We start from the raw sequence: 17,624 nt of genomic DNA, 5'->3' as shown, positions 1-17,624 counted from the left end.
TGGCATTTTATGTTCTGATGAAGACTGGCAGCTGCCATCCAGCGAGGCTGTCGGTTTTTATTTCCTCCTAACGGATATGAGAGTGTCTACTTCCCCACACACTGCTGACTGGCTTATCAGCTCTCTTAATCTTTTCAAATCTGAGAGTGGGAGAACAATGACAGCTTGCCTTAATTTGCCTCTCCTGTGAGAAAGGTTTGGTTTGTTCTTGTTCTTGGCTGTTTCCGTTTCTTTTTCTTTGAATTCCTTTCTATGTCTTTGTCTTTTTCTTTCTTTCTGTGCTTATTATCAGACAAGACTCTGATCTATGCTACCGTGGATTTCGATATTTATTTCAACAAGGTTTGTTGGTTACCTTCGGTAGCCGTACACATTTACATTTTAATGTGGCCAGCTTTATAATCTTTTCCTTTACTGTCTTGAATTCATATATACTTAAAGAAAATTTGGGGCAATGCTTTTGGGAGATTTCATGACTTTGTTGCTTCGTTCCCCATGGCAAAGCTTCTCTCGAGAGCTCTTCTGGTTCTAGTTCCAACTAACTGGTCCCCCCCAAGCCCAACCTATTCCAAGGACCAGGTCGATATCACCACCATCTGGCCTGACATCATGTCACCTCTCAGAGAAATCAATGGAACACAAGAATCCTCACCACGCCCACTCATCCATCCCATGGCTCCTAGGCTCAACCCAGTACAGAGCCAGTTCTGCCCTGCTCTGCCCTGGCCTTACCTCTCAGGAGCCCTGACCCTTCCTCCTAAGCAAAGGAGGGAGCGTGAGAATGACTTTCTTAGCTGAGGGCAACTACTTACAGAATAGCCCCAAGGAGCCAGCAAAACACATGGGCTCCTAGACAGAAAGAAAGGACAGAGAGATAAAGATGTGGTTGCTCCAAACAGGAAAAACCCTTAATTTAATCAAGTGTAGGAGAAAAGCTCACTTGGCCTTTTCAAAGATAGTTTAGAAACTGAAACAAAGGAACAGCCTCACATGACTAAGGACAAAATCAGAACTAAGCACAACTGGAGCAGCTTAGATGACCGTGCCTGGGCACTGTCAATATTCAGACAGCATCATAACCATCACCCTTATGGAAACATTAGTACAAAATTAAGTTTTAAAGCATTCTGGAGCCTCCATAGGGAGGCTAGCACCTCTTACCAGCAGCTGTCCCTCTCCCTGGTCTTATGTAAAGTATATACCCATATATGTATGTGTGCACAGGCCAACTCATGTGCATAGGCATGATACACGTGCCAACATGAGCACACACATAACATATGCCACGTGCTCATATGGATGTCTAACACATGTCTACACACATACAGAATATCACAGCTAAATGTTAAAATCAGACTGTGCATGTGAGAGGCTCTGAATCTGATCCCCTAATCCCTGATCACATGGGGAAAATCTTACGTTGAAAGCAAAGATCGGCAGGTAAATTCTGTTTGACAAGTGCTTCTTCACACCACTCTCTGTGTAGCGTGTTCATTGCTCTTTGGGGATGATGACACATCTGCCCTGTCCTTGTCCGCTCTTCTCAGCAATTTGGTGACAATAGGGGGTGGCTAACATTAGTTCTCAGCTATGATTCTTCTCTGCCACCTCACTCCATTTGTCAAGAAAATTCCCAAATCCTCATTGAAGACCCAGACCAGGGCAGACCTTCTTTAAAGGACAGTCCCCATTCTTGAGGGAAGGAGTTCTAAGAGTAGAATTCCTGCTTGACTCCTTCCATTGGTGCCCAGGGACAGATGTCTGTCCTAAGCTGATCCTGGAGGAGGAGAAGTGGGAAGTTGCCTTTTCGAGGGTGAGAGATGGGTGAGGGGTGGGAGCTGTCTCTGGACGATCCTGAAATGGCATGGAAAGTTGTGTTTCGACACGGGAAGAGGGGAAAGTCACATGGGAATGGAAAACTGGTCAAGTCTGATGATGATTCCTGGCTAAACAATATCAACAGAGCCAGCAACACCTGTCACCACAGTGAGCCTCACGGAGAGTCAGAAAACGGGCACCAGGCTTTGTTTCAGTCCACGTTCTGCTCTTGGAATTGCTTGGGACTCTAGCTATGTGTCGCTTCTGATTTCTAGAAAACACTCTTCGCATGTGTTTTCCTCTTTTCTTGGCTCAATGCTGCACACTTCTGGGCAGGATGGGTAGAAAACAATCAAAATGGAGAGACTGCATGCATGAAGCCATCTGGAATTGGGTGTGATCCTGGCCTCCTACCACCTACAGCATTTGGGAGGCTGAAGCAGGAGGATGGAGAGTTCAAAGCCAACATGGGCTACATAGTGACCCTGTCCCTGTGCACCAATAAAGAGGGAAGGCAAGACATGTTGGCTAACACAGAATCAGAGAAAATGTACCTAAGCCCCAGGAAGCAAGAGAACATGAGTCATGGGGCTAAGAGTCAATCTATTCACAGAGGCCAAACCCTGCTTACTTAGGCTTCTCCAAAAGAGAGAAAACAGGGAGAGGGTTCAGGTGTCCATCAAGTGAGAGGTGGAGGAGAGACAGAGAGAGAACCCTCCTCAGCAGGAGGGACCCAAGTGGTCACTCTTGACCTAAAGCTTTAAGCAAATACATGGGAGTAAGGCTCCAGGAAGCAAGCCCTCTGTCTGTCAGAGTTACTGCCCTGCCCAGTACTGCATGGGTCTTGTTGGTTTGTGGGATCTTTCATCCCCATTGCTCTTGCTCTTGGTCTTGGTCTTTTTCTTCTCTTTCCTTCTTTCCTTCTTTCTTTCTTTCTTTCTTTCTTTTTCTTTCTTTCTTTGATAAGATAATTTGGGCAAAGATGGACTTCTGATCCTAAAAGAAGCTGTCTTCCCCCAACCCCCAGTTGTCAGAAAAAGAAGAATCCCCAGACCTGTGAAAATATATCACCACTCAAAAGAAGGGCCCCACCCAACAAAGGATATAAAGGAGCTGTCTCTATCTTAAATAAACTCATTGTTCCAAAACAGCACGGGGAGGCCCAGGCAGGTATCTGCATTCCCAGAACCCACATGTCCCAATTCCATTCTGGTGCTTGTAATAAAATGCCTTGACCAAAAGGCAACTCAGTGGTAGGGTGTGTGAGATTCTCCTTATGGTAGACATTTTCTTCTTCTAACGGTCTCCACTATATGACTTTAGAAATACTGGCCAGTGTAATGAGCTATGGAATTTGAGAAAGTGGTTGTAAGCACTTGGAACCAAACACTAAGATCCTGATTTGTAGGTGATATGAAGGCCTATTCAGAAAAGTTAGTTCAGTGGTTAAGGGTGCCCATTGTGCAAGCATAAAGACCTGAGTTTAGATCCCCCTGGAGCCCAGGTAAAAAAGCAGGGTAGAGAGCCTGTGTGGTGGTATGTGCCTTAAAAACCGGATTTGGGAAATTAGGCCCATCTCTGTGAGTTCTAAACCAGCCAAGGATACATAGTGAGGCCCTGTCTCAAAATTTAAGAGAATGGAGGTGTGGTCACCCAGTGCTGGGGTGGGGGTGGGAGTGTGGCAGAGACAGAAGATTTGCCAAAAATCAACAAGCCTCATGCTTAGTGAGGAATCCTGTCTCAAGGGAACAAGGCAGAGAGTGATGGATCAGAATTCCAGACGTCCTTACCTAACCTCCAGACCCACGCAGAGGCAAACACAAGCATGTGTGCGCACACATCTGTGCACATGAATGGTATCACACATCACAGATAACAGATTTATTTAAAAAGAAAAGACAAGAGAAGCAGCTGAAAGATGAATGAGTAATGGCCAAAGAGGGGGACAGAATAAAAGGTGAAAGCACAAAATTCTATGCAGGCAACCGCTTATCATGAACCAGTAACTATGGGGGAAATGTGTCATTCACAACAGTAACAAAAACATAAAAGTCATCAGCAGAGACCCAGACAAGAAACACTCAGGGTCTGTATGAAAAAATATTACACAATCCAAGAGATAACACAATAAGACTGTCAAGCTCACGGCTAACATTAGGATTTCCTGCCTTTCCAGTAAAAGTCACGACAGCAAGTTTTGTCCTCATTGAGAAATATTACTCTCTGGTTTACCTGGGAAAACACTTGAATATAAGAGATAAAAATCCCAAAACATTTTGAAAAATGATGCTTATGTCTTTATTATGATAGTGATGGGGGATATTCTTGGACAGATAAACAACCAGGAAAAAATTTAGTACATGGCAGACAAAGGATTCATGGAGGGAAAAAGCATAAGTCATTTAATAAAAGGTTGGGGAAAGACGGTTCCTTGAGAAAAATGCACACAAATCTTTATCATTTGTCATCTACTAAATCCAATAAAATTTAACTTTCAATGTGAACCATAAAACATATGGAAATAACAGCCATGGCTGCTGAGTTTGTCTGTATCATGATACATGATACCGGTACACGCATAAGCACATGCAACAATTCTACACACACATCCTTTCAAGCCTGGTTTTCAGATAATGAGGCTAGGGCCCGGGGTAATTTGATAAACTGCTGGAGGCTCCTCCCTTAACAACAAGTCAATGAGCTACAAAGACCCAGTCTTAACTTTTACGAGTAGATTATCCTTCATGCAGAAGGAGCCTCTATGTTGGAAATCCAAGGATGAAGTCCCAGAAGAAAACAGAGTGATAGACATTTTTTCAAACATTTATGACCAGCCCATGTCAGAATATAAAGCAGAATTAAAGGCAGACCATCATGGAGATGTATTTGCGACACATGACATATATAACTCACACAGGCAGAGGACAAAGCTTGCAGCATTCCTTGGTACTGGGGATTGAACCTAGGACCTCATGCATACTAGGCGAGCACTTAACCACTGGGCTGTATCCCCAGCCCCACTCTGCCTCCTGTTGAGACAAGCCCTCATTATCTAGTCCATGGTGGCCTCGAACTCATCACAATACTTCCCAAGCTACAAATAGTTTTAATTGAAGACAAGAAGCTAAGAGAATAGAGGACCATCCGCAAAAGGAACGGCCAGCCTCTCAAACAAGATCAGAAAACAAAAGCAAATCAAAATGATCACAGGTGACCTTTCACCTTACGACTCTAATTTTCTTAAAAGTGACAATATGTACAGTAGGACATTGGAAAGAGGTGGGCATTCTCTCATGCTGCTTGCCCAAAACACACATTAAGTCAAAATTTCTGGAAAGCGATTTGCTACTCCGTATCCACAGTCTTTGGAGAAGGTTCCTTCCTGCTCTGCTGGGGATTTGTAACCAGTAACATATGTAACAATTCTGCTGGAAGACCTTCCTTGCTGCTGCCACACTTACAGCAAGATTGCTGGTAATTTAAATGCCAGTCAAAGAATCATTCCCCAAAGCATGAAACATCCTGGAGGAGAGAAACCTATGCTTCCAGCACAAGTGATATTTAGGAAAAAATTCTAACTAGGCAGGAAAAGTTGGTATCGCTGGAAACCCCAGACCACAGTGAAAGGTGATGTGTGTGTATGTACATATGTGTGTGTGTGTATGTGTATACACATGTGTATGTGTGTAAATATATGCATATGTGTATGTACATGTGTGTATATACATGCGTGTATATGTATATATGTGTTTATATATGTGCGTATATACATGTGTGTGTATATGTGTGTATGTGTATTATGGGATGAAAATGGGAATGAGAAGAAACATCAACAAATTAACATGGCTTGTGCCAGTCTCTCAGTGATTGGGTGATGATCCATTGTTTATTTTACACTCTTCATTTTATGCTTAACTCATTGTAGGAATTAAGTTGAGACAGGACCTTACTGTGTAGCCTGGGAGGCTGGCCTGGAACTTTCAGCAATCTTCCGGCTTCAGCTTTCTGAGTGTGCAGCCTTATGTGTGTTCCATTACACACAGCCAATGCCACAGCCAATACCACCATTAACCTGACAGAAAACTTTGCTGTTTCTCACCAGGTCTGTCCACCCCTACACTGGCTACTCCAGCTGCAGGGCCACGTGAGCACTCTCTTTCCACAGAGGTTCCGTTGGCCAGACCTCCAGTGTTATTTCAATTGTCAAGTAAACCCAAACTGATGGGTTCTGGTACATGTTAACAGTATGTCCCCACAAATGTGTGTGAGGACACATGTATACATACATAAATGCATGAGTAGGAATCAGAGGACAATCTTGAGTGTCCTCCTTCAGGTACCCTCTAGGTTTGTTGTTGTTGTTGTTGTTGTTGTTTTTGTTGCTGTCTGAGACATGGTCTGAGACTCATTAATTCAACTAGGTTGGCTGGGCAGTGAACCCTGGGGTCCTCCTGTCTCCACCTTCCTAGAACTGGGATTCCAAACATGCACCATGTGGGTTGACTTTCTTGCAAGGCAAACGTGCTACCCACTGAGCCATCTTTCTAGCCCAGGAAGATGGGTTTCTAAGTAACAGAGACACAAAGAGCATGGGCACGAGGTTCAGTGGCAACTCTACAAGACGGCAAATCTGTAGCGTTTGTAATCAATCTGACCCCAAACATCCACAGGCTTTTCTTTCCACTTCCATCTCCCTCTGTCCCAAAGGGCAAATGCCCACCACAGTTACCAATATGGGGCTCCCTCCCAGAAAACATTCTGTGCTGTGTCTAGCTTTTTAGCCACCCGAGGACTTCATCCCTTCGGCACCTCTTTACTAAGTTGGGGCTAGGGTCAAAAGGTCATAGGGGTCAGGCTCTCTTCTAGAATTCATCTTTATCCCCCCAGTCTTCTAGGCATTTCTTTCTGTGCCCAGGCCCCTCCCTCCCCAGGCTTCCAGGCTGTCAACCCCAGTGGTTCAGCAGCCACCAGACGCTCTTGCGTCATTGAAGTCCTCTTCCTGCCTCAATCACTTTGAGCACTTCCTCTGTGGAGGCCCCACATGACAGCTCCGTGTCTCCCAGAGGCCTCCAGGAAGTCCCGGAAGTGACACTGTCACAGCTCTCCTCTCTTGTCATGGAAATTTCTTCACAGATGGGTCTTCTGCTTCTGAGATATCACTGGTTGCTTTCAACTAAAAACTAATGGCCGGCTGTATTTTTACATATGCAAAGCACCTAGCAGTGTATAGTGGCCTGTCTCAGGCTAGGCTATGGGATATCCACATTATGCCCATTTTCCTATCTTATCCTTGAAATGATATAGCTATTTCAATGTGCAAAGACTGTACAGTTCTCCAAATAAGGCATACAAATGACCCATTAGCATTATTAACATTAGGGCTACAAACTAGAACCAGTTAGATGCTGTGCTGTTCTGCAGCCCCTAAGCTAGGTAGAATAGAAAGACAGCCAGATGTCGTGGTGAATCCATTTAGAAAGTGAAGGCCAGAGGATTGGGAGTTCAAAGCCAATAGGGAGTTCGAGGCTGGTCTAGGCTATGTAAAACCATAGCTCACAAACACAAAGTGAGGGGTTGGGGAGAGAACTGCTGATAAAGGGCTGCTTCCCTTGTAAGCATAAGAACCTGAGTCTGATGCCCTTACTGTACATTAAAAAGCAACCGACCACCACTAACGACAAACTGGGTTTGGTGCCTCTCTTGCCAGCCCACCTAACCTACATAAGTTCCAGGGCACTGAGAGCCTCTGTCTTAAATAAAGAAGTCAAAAGCTGAGGCCAGTCATATAGCTCAGAGGGTAAGGGTACTTGCCATTAAGTCTGACTATCTTGAGTTCAGTCCCTGGGACCCACATGGTAGGAGAGAACCAACTCTTGAAGTTGTTGGCTGAAACACACACATAATGTGCAAATACATATATGCACCTACACACACACACACACACACACACACGCCAGATAATAACTAGTAGAGAAACTGGATCGTCACAATAGCTGGTTAGCTGAGCCCAAAAGTTCAGCAGTTCCTCAAAATGCTAACATCACCACGTGACCCAGCCCTGCCTGTCACTACCCAAGACTACTGCAAACAGACATCCACACAAAGTTGACGACCGCTCACAGCAACTATTCACAACAGTCAAAAGGTAAAAACAGTGCAAAAGTCATTCAACTGGGGAGTGTGGTGTCCGTACAATGGGCTGTCAAAAGATAGATGTCTACTATAGTTTACATGAGCTGGAAGGCATTATTCCAAGTGGACAAATCCAGACAACAAAAGCTACACGCCATATAATTTCACACACACAAAATGCACAAGCCAGGCAAATCCTTAGAGACAGAAACTAGACTGGCTCTTCCCAGAGGTCAGAAGTAAGGAGAGTGGTGAGTGCTGCTCATGTGTAGTGTGTGTGTGTGTGTGTGTGTGTGTGTGTGTGTGTGTGTGTGTGTTGTGTGTTTCTTCTGGGAATAATGAGAACACTCTGAAATCAGACAGTGGTGTTGGTCGCATGACTATGTGACCGTTACTAAGGATCACTGAACTATAAACTAGAACGTGGATGGGTGACTTTACGGTGTGCATTAACCTCAGCTGAAGCACTGTAAGCCAGTGCACTGGATTGGCCAACCTCACTCTGGAGCTGGGGTTCTGGGTGTCTTGCCAACATGACATAAGAGATTCTAGGCAGCTCTAGAGTCAGGACTACATGGCCTGGCATGAATTGGGGGAACGGTAGCAGAGTTCTTGTTCCATCTCTGTGGCAGGGAGGTGAGAGCCTCGTGTTCCAGAGAGGTGGGATTGTTAGGAAGTGCTAATGGCCTTGCACAGGTGAATTTAGCCCATGAGGTAGGCAGAGTTGAAAAATGCACCTAAGCCAGTGTCTACCCTGTACCTGGGAAGATAGCACCAGGGTGCTGGGCACAGGCAGAAATAGTCACTCAGTCACTTCCACAAATGACACAATAGGCCTTAAATCGGCCTTCCTGAGTTCAGCGTTCCCTCCTGGTCTTGGACACGAGTCTTCAAGAGCATCATCCTCAGACAAAGGCCTTTTCTCATGTCAAGTAGGAGCCCATAGGCCTTGAGCTCTGGCTTCTGCCTATGCAGGCTATTCCCTCATTTGCCTTCGATGCCAGATATGGAAAACAATACCACACTGTGTTTGCACACAAGTCATCACTCTGTGGAAACCTCACAGGCATTTTCAGAGGAGGTTGGGGGAGGGGAGATAACATCACACCCAGTCTATGCCCTGACCCTTCTCCTAGGCATTCCCACCCTCACCAGCTCCTTCTCCACAGTTTTCTTCCAACCGAAGAACAAGTGTGATACAGTCCTAACCCTGCTCTCTGCTAGTATAAAACCATGGCCTCTTTTATCACCCCTGCCAGGTTTGACGCCTGCTCTCCAACCAGTGGCTGATCACACGATTTCTTTCAAAAGACTAGAACGCCTTCTCTGAGGGCAGTTTTGGTTGTAAATGTCCCAGGCCTGTTCTCTTTTCTTTTTGCACTGTCAGAGTTACCAAACCCAGGGCTCATGGCACTCTATCCTTGGGATGGAGCCTTACTCCACCACCAGGCCTGGGTGCACTATGGAAGGCTACTTGCTGAGGGAATCCCTCACACATCGTGCTGGACCAAAGGTTGGACCCTGCAAGGGAGAAAGCCAAATCACCCCAGAGTAGTTCAGGGGAAATGCCATTCACATAGACAGCAGCCAATTTGACCTAGTTGAATCTGGGCTCTGTCTAAGCCTGGTCATCATTTTTAGAAAGAGCAGGTCATTTCCAAGTGCTGGGTCATCATTCAAATTCTTCCTGTGCAGGGTCAGGAAAAAGAAGCTACCTGGATAACCCACAGACCCTGACTCTGCTGAGCTACCCTCAGAAGCATTATCTTCTCTGTAACACACAGTACCAGGGAGATGCGCTGTCTCTGCTCACGAGCCTCATAAGCCTCTAAAAAGTTCTCCATCTACCCGGCCAAGAACCCACACAGGGTACATAGGCTCCCTGGTAGCTGACTCACCATGGAGAAACTGAGTAGAAATGAGTGAAGGTGACACAGGCCCCACTCAAAAGGGCACACAATCCCTTTCAAGGAAGGTAGACCAGAACTCCAATCATACTAGCAAGGTCTCCCCAGGCCCCAGTGTGATTCTAGGCTCTCCTAAACCAAGGCTCTCTGAGTGGTGACTGAAAAGAAATAAAAACCTTCTTGCTAAGGGACAGGATTGATCTCTCTCAAGGAAACAAAGGTCAGGGTGTGGGGTGAATGTGCACTCCTCTGTCACGTGGGTGGTACTGAATTGCAACCTTGTCTTTAAGCATTTACCTCCATCTCCCTGTTCTGCCTAGTCAAATCTCAGACCAGGAAGGTCCTCTTCACAATGCTTCGTTCTTCCCAGAGTGCCAACCAAACCCAACAGAGGCACGGCGCCTCTGCTGCCGTTCCTTCAGTCACAAGAAGGGACAAGTGAAGCCCCAGCAGCAGGGTCACTAAGTTTCTGACCCACAGCTGTGTGACCCGGAGTCTACACAGACTGGTTGGTGTCCAGCAAGACAGCACGCGTGCCAAATCTATATCACTCCTGAAACTGAAGAAAACTCATCTGTCCTGTATCCCACCCACCCCATCCCCCATCTCTCCTTTGCAGCCCCTTCTCTGGCCTCTACCTTGTTGCTGTCCTGAAACTGCTGACTTGATCTTCTCTGGTAGGAGTGTGGACTCTGGCCGGGGCAGATGGTGGGGAGGCAGGAATGAGGTGGGCTAGGTTCCCTCATCCACAGGGAACAGGGGAATGTGAAGGATGTGAAGTTTGTTTTTTCAGGAAGGTAAGTCTCTTTGCATTAAAGGGCTGGCCTCTAACCATTTTTCAAATTAAAAAGTATTCTTTTCCTGATTTATTTTTGGGGGGGGGCAGCTTTATACCATACACCGAGGTTGCGGTAGTTACACCTTTAGTTTGAAAAATCTCTGTATCATCTTTGCTTTGCAGGGACTTAAGTCAGCTGAGGCAGGGGAGAGAGGTGAAGAGGAAAGGCCAGGTCCAGTTCTGTCTGCCTGAAGGTCCTCCCAGACCCCTTGGCCTTGGCTCAGGCTCCTTCTGCTCCGACTCCAGCCTTCCAGAGGCTGCTGGCTTAGCATAAGAGAACCCATGCGTGTGTCGCGTGTTTGTAACCAGTGCACACAACAGTCTCTCAGCCCATAGCCAACTCCCAACAAAATTGCCCTTGGCCCAAATCCCACTGGGGCAGAAAAATGTCACTGGGTTAGTGGAGCCAGGTTGAGCTTGTGACACACTGAAAAGTACCTTCCTGCCCTCTTTCCTTTTAGGGCCCCTCACTGGTAGATTCCCCAAGGGATAGGGCTTTGGGGAGGTCCAGGCCACCTGCAGTGCTTGTCCTGAAACACGCTGGTGGGTGTGCAGGAAGCTGGCTGCTAACTCCACCAGCCCAAGATGCTCAGCCAGCCGTGAACCTGTACTGGCTTCTAGGGCTTCTGCCCCCCACCCCCAACTCTGTAAACACCCTAGCTCGTCTGTTTCCACCCAAGTCCACTGGCATGCCCAGCTTGATGGTGGTAGGAGGTAGGCAGCACAAGCTGGTGGTCTCTGGGCGCAAACGACCTTATCCTCCGCCTAACCTGTCTGAGCCTCATGGTCCTTATCTGCTGGTCTAGGTGTTCATAGAACCCACACTCCTGGCTCTCTTGAAGATGAAACCAGCCAGCAAATGCCTAGCACAGCAGGTCCCAACATGAGTCAGAGCGCAGAGCAGTCTGTGGTCAGTCACCCACTTCCCTCCTGCATGAAGATACGGGGGCCCTAGCTGCTCTGAAAGATCTTTCTCAGTCCAGGGACAATCTATCAGATGCTACCTGTGCTGCTCAAGTAGACACACCCTTCCTGACTGTGTTCCTGCCCTGCTCCAGCCTGAAGCCGGGACAGGGTCAGACCACAGGGCTAGAGGGGCGACGGCCTTCCTCAGACTCTAGACGGATGGAGTGTTAAAAAGGAACCTTCAGCGAGTGGCTGTTTCCTCTGTTGTTAGGATAACCAGCACATTCAGCAACATCTTCACACTGGGCTGTGGGGGGAACCCATGGAGGGAGAGACCCAGATAGGGACATAGCTGAGTGCAAGTGGGGGACAGAGACCTACTCACAGAGCAGCTCTGTGGCTTCCTGTGTCCTTGCAGCCTAGAATAAAACGCCTGCATGAGGAGTCCTTTCCTGATTAAATGCACCCCAGATTCAGCTCCCCCAAATAGAATTAGCTCTAAGACCAGAGCAGGGTGGAGGAAGGGAATCCCTTTTGTCAGTGTTGCCTTTCACTGAGTCCCCAACCGACGTTTGAGCTGACCAAGATGCTTTCCAATGCGCCCTCCACCAGAGAGGCCCGAGTTTTTTCCTAGCTCAGAGTGAGGATCACTGCTCCTGCTACTGGAGCTCAGGGAGGCCCCTGGCACCACAGGTCATGGAGGGCTACAGTGTGGTGGATGCCCGGAGTCATTCAGAGAGTCCTAGCACCACACAAGCCTGTCATGACACAGGGTCCCTGAACTCCAATGCCAAGGTCCAAAGTGGGCCTCAGATGCCACCCCTACCTCCACCCTCCCCACAGGATAACAGAGTGCCAGTCAGGTCCCACCATCCTGTGACATAAAACTAACTCAAACCCCCATTACAGGGGTTCCCTTTTGGATCCACCCCTCGAGGGTCCCTGGATCTGACAGTTGGGAGGAAATGAGGGTACTCACAGCACGCAGAGCGCGTAGGCCCGGGGGATGGACTCGCTGGCACGCACAAGGAAGCTCCCGTCCTTGCCAGCTCTGGAAAGTAGCTCCTCTGCCTTGGAGCGGGTGATGTTGCCATGGTTCCACCCAGGGACCATGGCAGGCATGGGTCTCCTGGGCTGGGTCAGCAGCCACTCCCAGGACGGACACTCCAGGAAAGCAGTTAAGGGCCCTAGGCTGAGACCTGCCGCCTGTGGCCTCTCAGAAGCTGCCTCTGCTGCTACTACCAGCTTAACTGACTGACTTCCTGTTTCAGGCGCTCAGCGAGGGAGAGGAAACTGAGCTGCAGAGAACTTCCTCATTATAGAAACCAAGTTGGGGAAGGGGGGCAATCATCTACCTTCCCACCCAGCCCAACACTGGCTGCCTGCTCCACCCTCTCACTCATTGGCTCTCCATTTCCCCTGAATGGGACTCAACCTCCAGAAGCGTCCATTATCAGCAGACGTTCCACATGAGGGAAGCAAAGGCTCTTTTAGTGTCAGGTTTCATGGCTGACTCTTCTCAAGTCTGGCCTGGCATTTATGAATAGGCCAAAGGAATGGCGTTCAGAAACCTTTGCTAATGTCCACCAGGGCAGTTACAGTTTTCCTCAGCAATACCCAGCATACTTGAGATGACGAGCTTCAACTGTCAACTTGGCACAACCTAGGATTGCCCAGGAAGAGTCTCCATGAGGGAATGTCTGCATGGGGTTGGCCTGTGAATACGTCTGTAGGGGCTTGTCTTAATGAAGTTAATTGCTGTCAGAAGACCGAGCCTACTGTGAGCAACACTATTCCCCAGCTAAAACAGGCTGGTCTGTCCCCTCTGGACTTCTGCTGGGCACTTGGGGGGACAAGGTCATGGAGGGGCTTACATGTCCCTGTGGTGCAAGCTGGGCTCTTTAATGACATATGTTAGTGAGTTCTACACTGCAGAAGCCCAAATGACCAGTCATGTTTTCCCCTCTGTGGCTGGACATGGCCATATTTGCTCACCCCTTAAAGGTCACCATTTAGTACTGTCTGAGTTCTGCAGGCTCTAAGGTAGCCGCTTTCCCTTTGACCCCAAGCTGGGTGACCTCATTTCTCAAACCAAGCCCACCAAGGGAATGTAAGGCAGAAGTGAGAACCGTTCACTCCTTCATCTGAACCTTGTCACGTTAGATGTGATAACAGACCTAAGCCAGACACACACACACACACACACACACACACACACACACACACACACACACACACACACACTGGAGAGAGCCTGGTCGAGCTTCTTTTCACTCTCTCAGCCTCAGTTTTCTTTTCTTCAGCTGTGTGACTCTGAAAGGAGCTCTGGTCTGTGGAGGACCTGAGAGCTATGCCCATGTCATCCAAGTGGGAGCCTGGGACTTGCAGGGCACAGCCGATGGGAAATCTGAGAGTGGGTACAGTACCTCAGTCAGGTCCTGAGCCAGAGGGAGGGGACATGGTTGCAACAAGAGCTCACGTCCACATCTGGGCTCCGAGGAAGTTAACTCTAAAATGGGCCTATTATGGAGAACTCTCATGTTCACAGTACCCCCACGCACCCCTCTTAGGAAACCTCTATCCAACACATGACTGCATGCATCATTGAACCCTTCTTCTTTCTTCTTGGACACCTCTGCCAACTTTGTCACTGCCCTTGTCCCAGAGCCTCCAGCTCCATCCCCATCACAATCTTAGTCTCTTTGTGCCTTGACCAACTCAACTCTATGGATCCGTCAGCATCCAGGACCATCCCCCTGATAGGTAAGTCCCCTTTGCATCTCTCTGTGTCACTCTTGTTGTGGTTACTCTTGACCGTCAGTTTTATTAGACTAAGAAGCACTCAGGAAATCAGTAAAGCACACCTCTGGGAGTGTCTGCTAGGACATTTCCGAGGTAATCAGGTCACAAGGACTGTAACCTAGTGACAGATGGGTCCCTTAATGAATCCACTTCATTACCAGTAGATTTACCTTTGTGGTGGTGGTGGTGTTGCTGTTGTTGTTTTGAGAAAGCATCTCCCTATGTGGCCCCACTCAGTCTGCAACTTGCTATGCAGATCAGGCTGGCCTTGAACTCTCAGAGACTCCCTGGTCTCTGCCTCCTGGGATTTAAAGGTGCCTGGCTACCTTTGAATTCAATAAGATGGCCTGCTACATAACACCCAGAGCACATTCATGCTTCCCTGACTTCCAAGACCCATCTCTTCTTCACGTCTTCGTTCCCTATACAGGTGCCTGAGGTATGAGCACAGTCAGTTTCTTTGTGCTCGCTAACTTGGAGAAAACATCGCTGATGATGGTGTGTAGAGTCTGGGTAGAGATTATGTTTTTGTAGGCTTTTACCTTCATCAATAATTCAATTGAAATATGCCATAAAATTCACAGAGCATCTAGGATGAAGCAAGGAGCCGGTGGATGTTAGGAATAACAGAGAGGAGAGGAATAACAAGCATTCAAAGTCTAATGTGCACACATGAAAAGTCTTCATGGTGCTCTGCTTTATTTCTCCCCAAAGGGCCAGGAGCCAGCCTGTCTGATACACTGACCTGGCTGACCGTCTCCACTGAGCACCGAGTGTAGCAGCTGCTTTACGCACAGTGCCACAGCTCTGCAGAATCTGAGACCATGTGGCTTCTGAATTTCCCTAGCTCCATGCCTTTGTCCTAGTGATGTCCACCCTCATGTTGCTGGTCTCCTTGGAACCTGGCTTTCGATGACTCCTGCTGACACTGTGCTTTTGCTCTGTTTGACCACAATGCCCAACTTGTCTACACCACACAAGGAAACAATGATAGTTCATTTACCTCTGTACAAGACCGAGGCTTGTTACCTGTTTCAGGCTGGCCTTGAACTCTTACCCTTCTGACTCCACTCCCCAGGTGCTGCTGGGATTTTATTTTCTCGTAATTTTGACTTTACTGTTCTGAATTTTATAATTATCAATGGAGGACGACACATCGCCCAGTTATATTCTCTTGACATTTAAGGTTACCATCACTCCACTCCTATCTGGTGATCCCTTACAAGGATGACTATAGCCCAGCCTTCCATACAGGAGAGCACCCCCCCCACACACACACACTTTTTGCCAGAAATGTTCACTGCACACCTGGCATGATTTCACATCACCTTGGGGAATGTGGGAACACGGCAGGGGGTGGGAGGGAGAAGGGATGCCGACTGGAGAAGCCCTGTACACTGGAGTGGGCACCGTACATCCAAATGCCCTGCTGTCATTGGAGAGGAAGGCTGCCTGACCCCTGGGTGGGAGCCATAGAGGAGAGAAGTGGCTGTCTGGATCATGTTGGCAGGGACACAGAGGTTAAAGGGCACTTGGCACCACGTCTCCTACACTTGGTACTTAGGGTCACTCAGAGGAATGACCTGCCCCCCCCCCGGGGCTATTTCTGGAAGCCAAGTATAGCTTTATCGGTATGAGTCTCTGTGCTCTTTTGGGCAATTTTTTAATCTTTCATATGGGGCAGAAGTCTGGCTAGTACTATCTGAGGGAGAGAGGTAAGGTTAAGACTCACATGGTCGTAGGCCCAGTTAGGGGAGCCCTGCTAGCTATGGCTAGTATCTGTGTTCTGAAGGGAGGCTTTGACTTCTGGGAAGTCAAGCTAGTGACAGCAACAGGGTGGTCTGGCAGGCCTCTGACCTGGGCACTGGGCCATCTCTAGAGCTCTTGGAGAACAGAGAGAGCTGTGTTGGAAGTGCTAGATCCGAGGGCTGGTGCCAGGCGTCACAGATTCTGTGTCTAAAGCCTCATGAAGGGCAGAGTACAGGCTCAGGCTGGGTCTCTTACTGGAGAAAGCTAAAAGAGAGGTCATTAGTGACACCATCAACCCACCTTCCCAGAGGTCCTTCCACTGGGACAGAACGGACTTCGGGGATGGAAAGGGGATGTTGTTCGGCAATTATTATTGCATTGATGTGTAATAAACATAGATCTCATCATTTTCTTCATTTCTGAGAATTGAACTCTGGGCTTCACTCATGCTAGGTAAGCACTCTACCACTGAGCTACCTCCTCAGCCCAAATAAGAATCTACGAATCTATCAATACATCTATTGGATGGATAGATGATGGATGGATGGAGAAACAGGGGAACACACAGGAAGTGGCAGGTGTAGGAATGAGACTTGGTGGGGACAAGAATTAAGGCAGTAGAGGTCACAGCACACACGGCCAGACAAACATGTATCACTCTTCACATTTCCTCTCCTGTGTCCATCAAACCCCTTTACTGTTCTTCTGGGCTCCCTTGTTACTCCTGGAAAGCCTGGAAATACGGATGCACGTCACCGACTTCCCGGAGCCACTACTAAGCGGGGCACACGGACACTCAGTGTATTACCAAATGCAAAAAGGCCATAATTCTATCGGTCAACTTGACTCACAGCAGCACACAGAGATTTGGCCAAATATGACTCCAGATGTCCCTGGGAAGGCATTTTTGAAGGAGAGATTAGCATTTAAATCAGTAGACTTTGAATAAAGCAGATTATTCTCCCTGGCATGGGTTGGCCTCATCCACAGGCTTGAGGGCTTTGAGAGAGAAAGACTGACCTCCTTCAGATAGGAGGGCTTTTTCCAGCAGAATGCTTTCACATTTAAACTGCAGCATTCTCCTCTGCCTAACAGGTTTGGACTTGCTTGTCTCCTGAGTTCCTGGAGAACCAATATCTATCTGTCTGTCTATCCATCTACCCTTCAATCATCTGTCTGATACAGAGGTTCTCAACCCTCCAATGCTGCAACCCCTTAACACAGTTCCTCATGTTTTGCTGTCCCCAACCATAAAATTGTTTCATTGCCTACTTCATAACTGTAATTTTGTTAGCCAATCATAATTTTGTTACTGACTCTAATGAATCGTAATGTAAATATCTGATCCATCTGATAACCAAGATATCTGATATGCAACCCAAAAGGGGCCATGACCCATAGGTTGAAACTGCTGATCTAATCGATATGTATGGGGCCCAAAGTTCAATTACCAGAACTTGAAAAAACTAATT

At 47.7% G+C, this 17,624-nt stretch overlaps 1 protein-coding gene across 1 annotated transcript in view; it reads right to left on the bottom strand.

Annotated features, from left to right (window-relative positions):
- Positions 1-12,823, bottom strand: part of Inpp5d (inositol polyphosphate-5-phosphatase D) — a 104,463-nt gene extending 91,640 nt beyond the window's left edge. The window contains exon 1 of the mRNA XM_032901566.1: positions 12,581-12,823. Within this exon, the coding sequence (XP_032757457.1) occupies positions 12,581-12,723 (143 nt within the window). The 5' untranslated portion in view covers positions 12,724-12,823. The remainder of the gene's footprint in view (positions 1-12,580) is intronic.
- Positions 12,824-17,624: the final 4,801 nt, after the last annotated feature.

This window comes from Rattus rattus, chromosome 4 (assembly GCF_011064425.1).
Source record: "Rattus rattus isolate New Zealand chromosome 4, Rrattus_CSIRO_v1, whole genome shotgun sequence".
Taxonomy (NCBI): domain Eukaryota; kingdom Metazoa; phylum Chordata; class Mammalia; order Rodentia; family Muridae; genus Rattus; species Rattus rattus.
The sequence above is the reverse complement of the archived record's forward strand: the minus strand, read 5'-3'. Positions and strand labels throughout refer to the sequence as shown.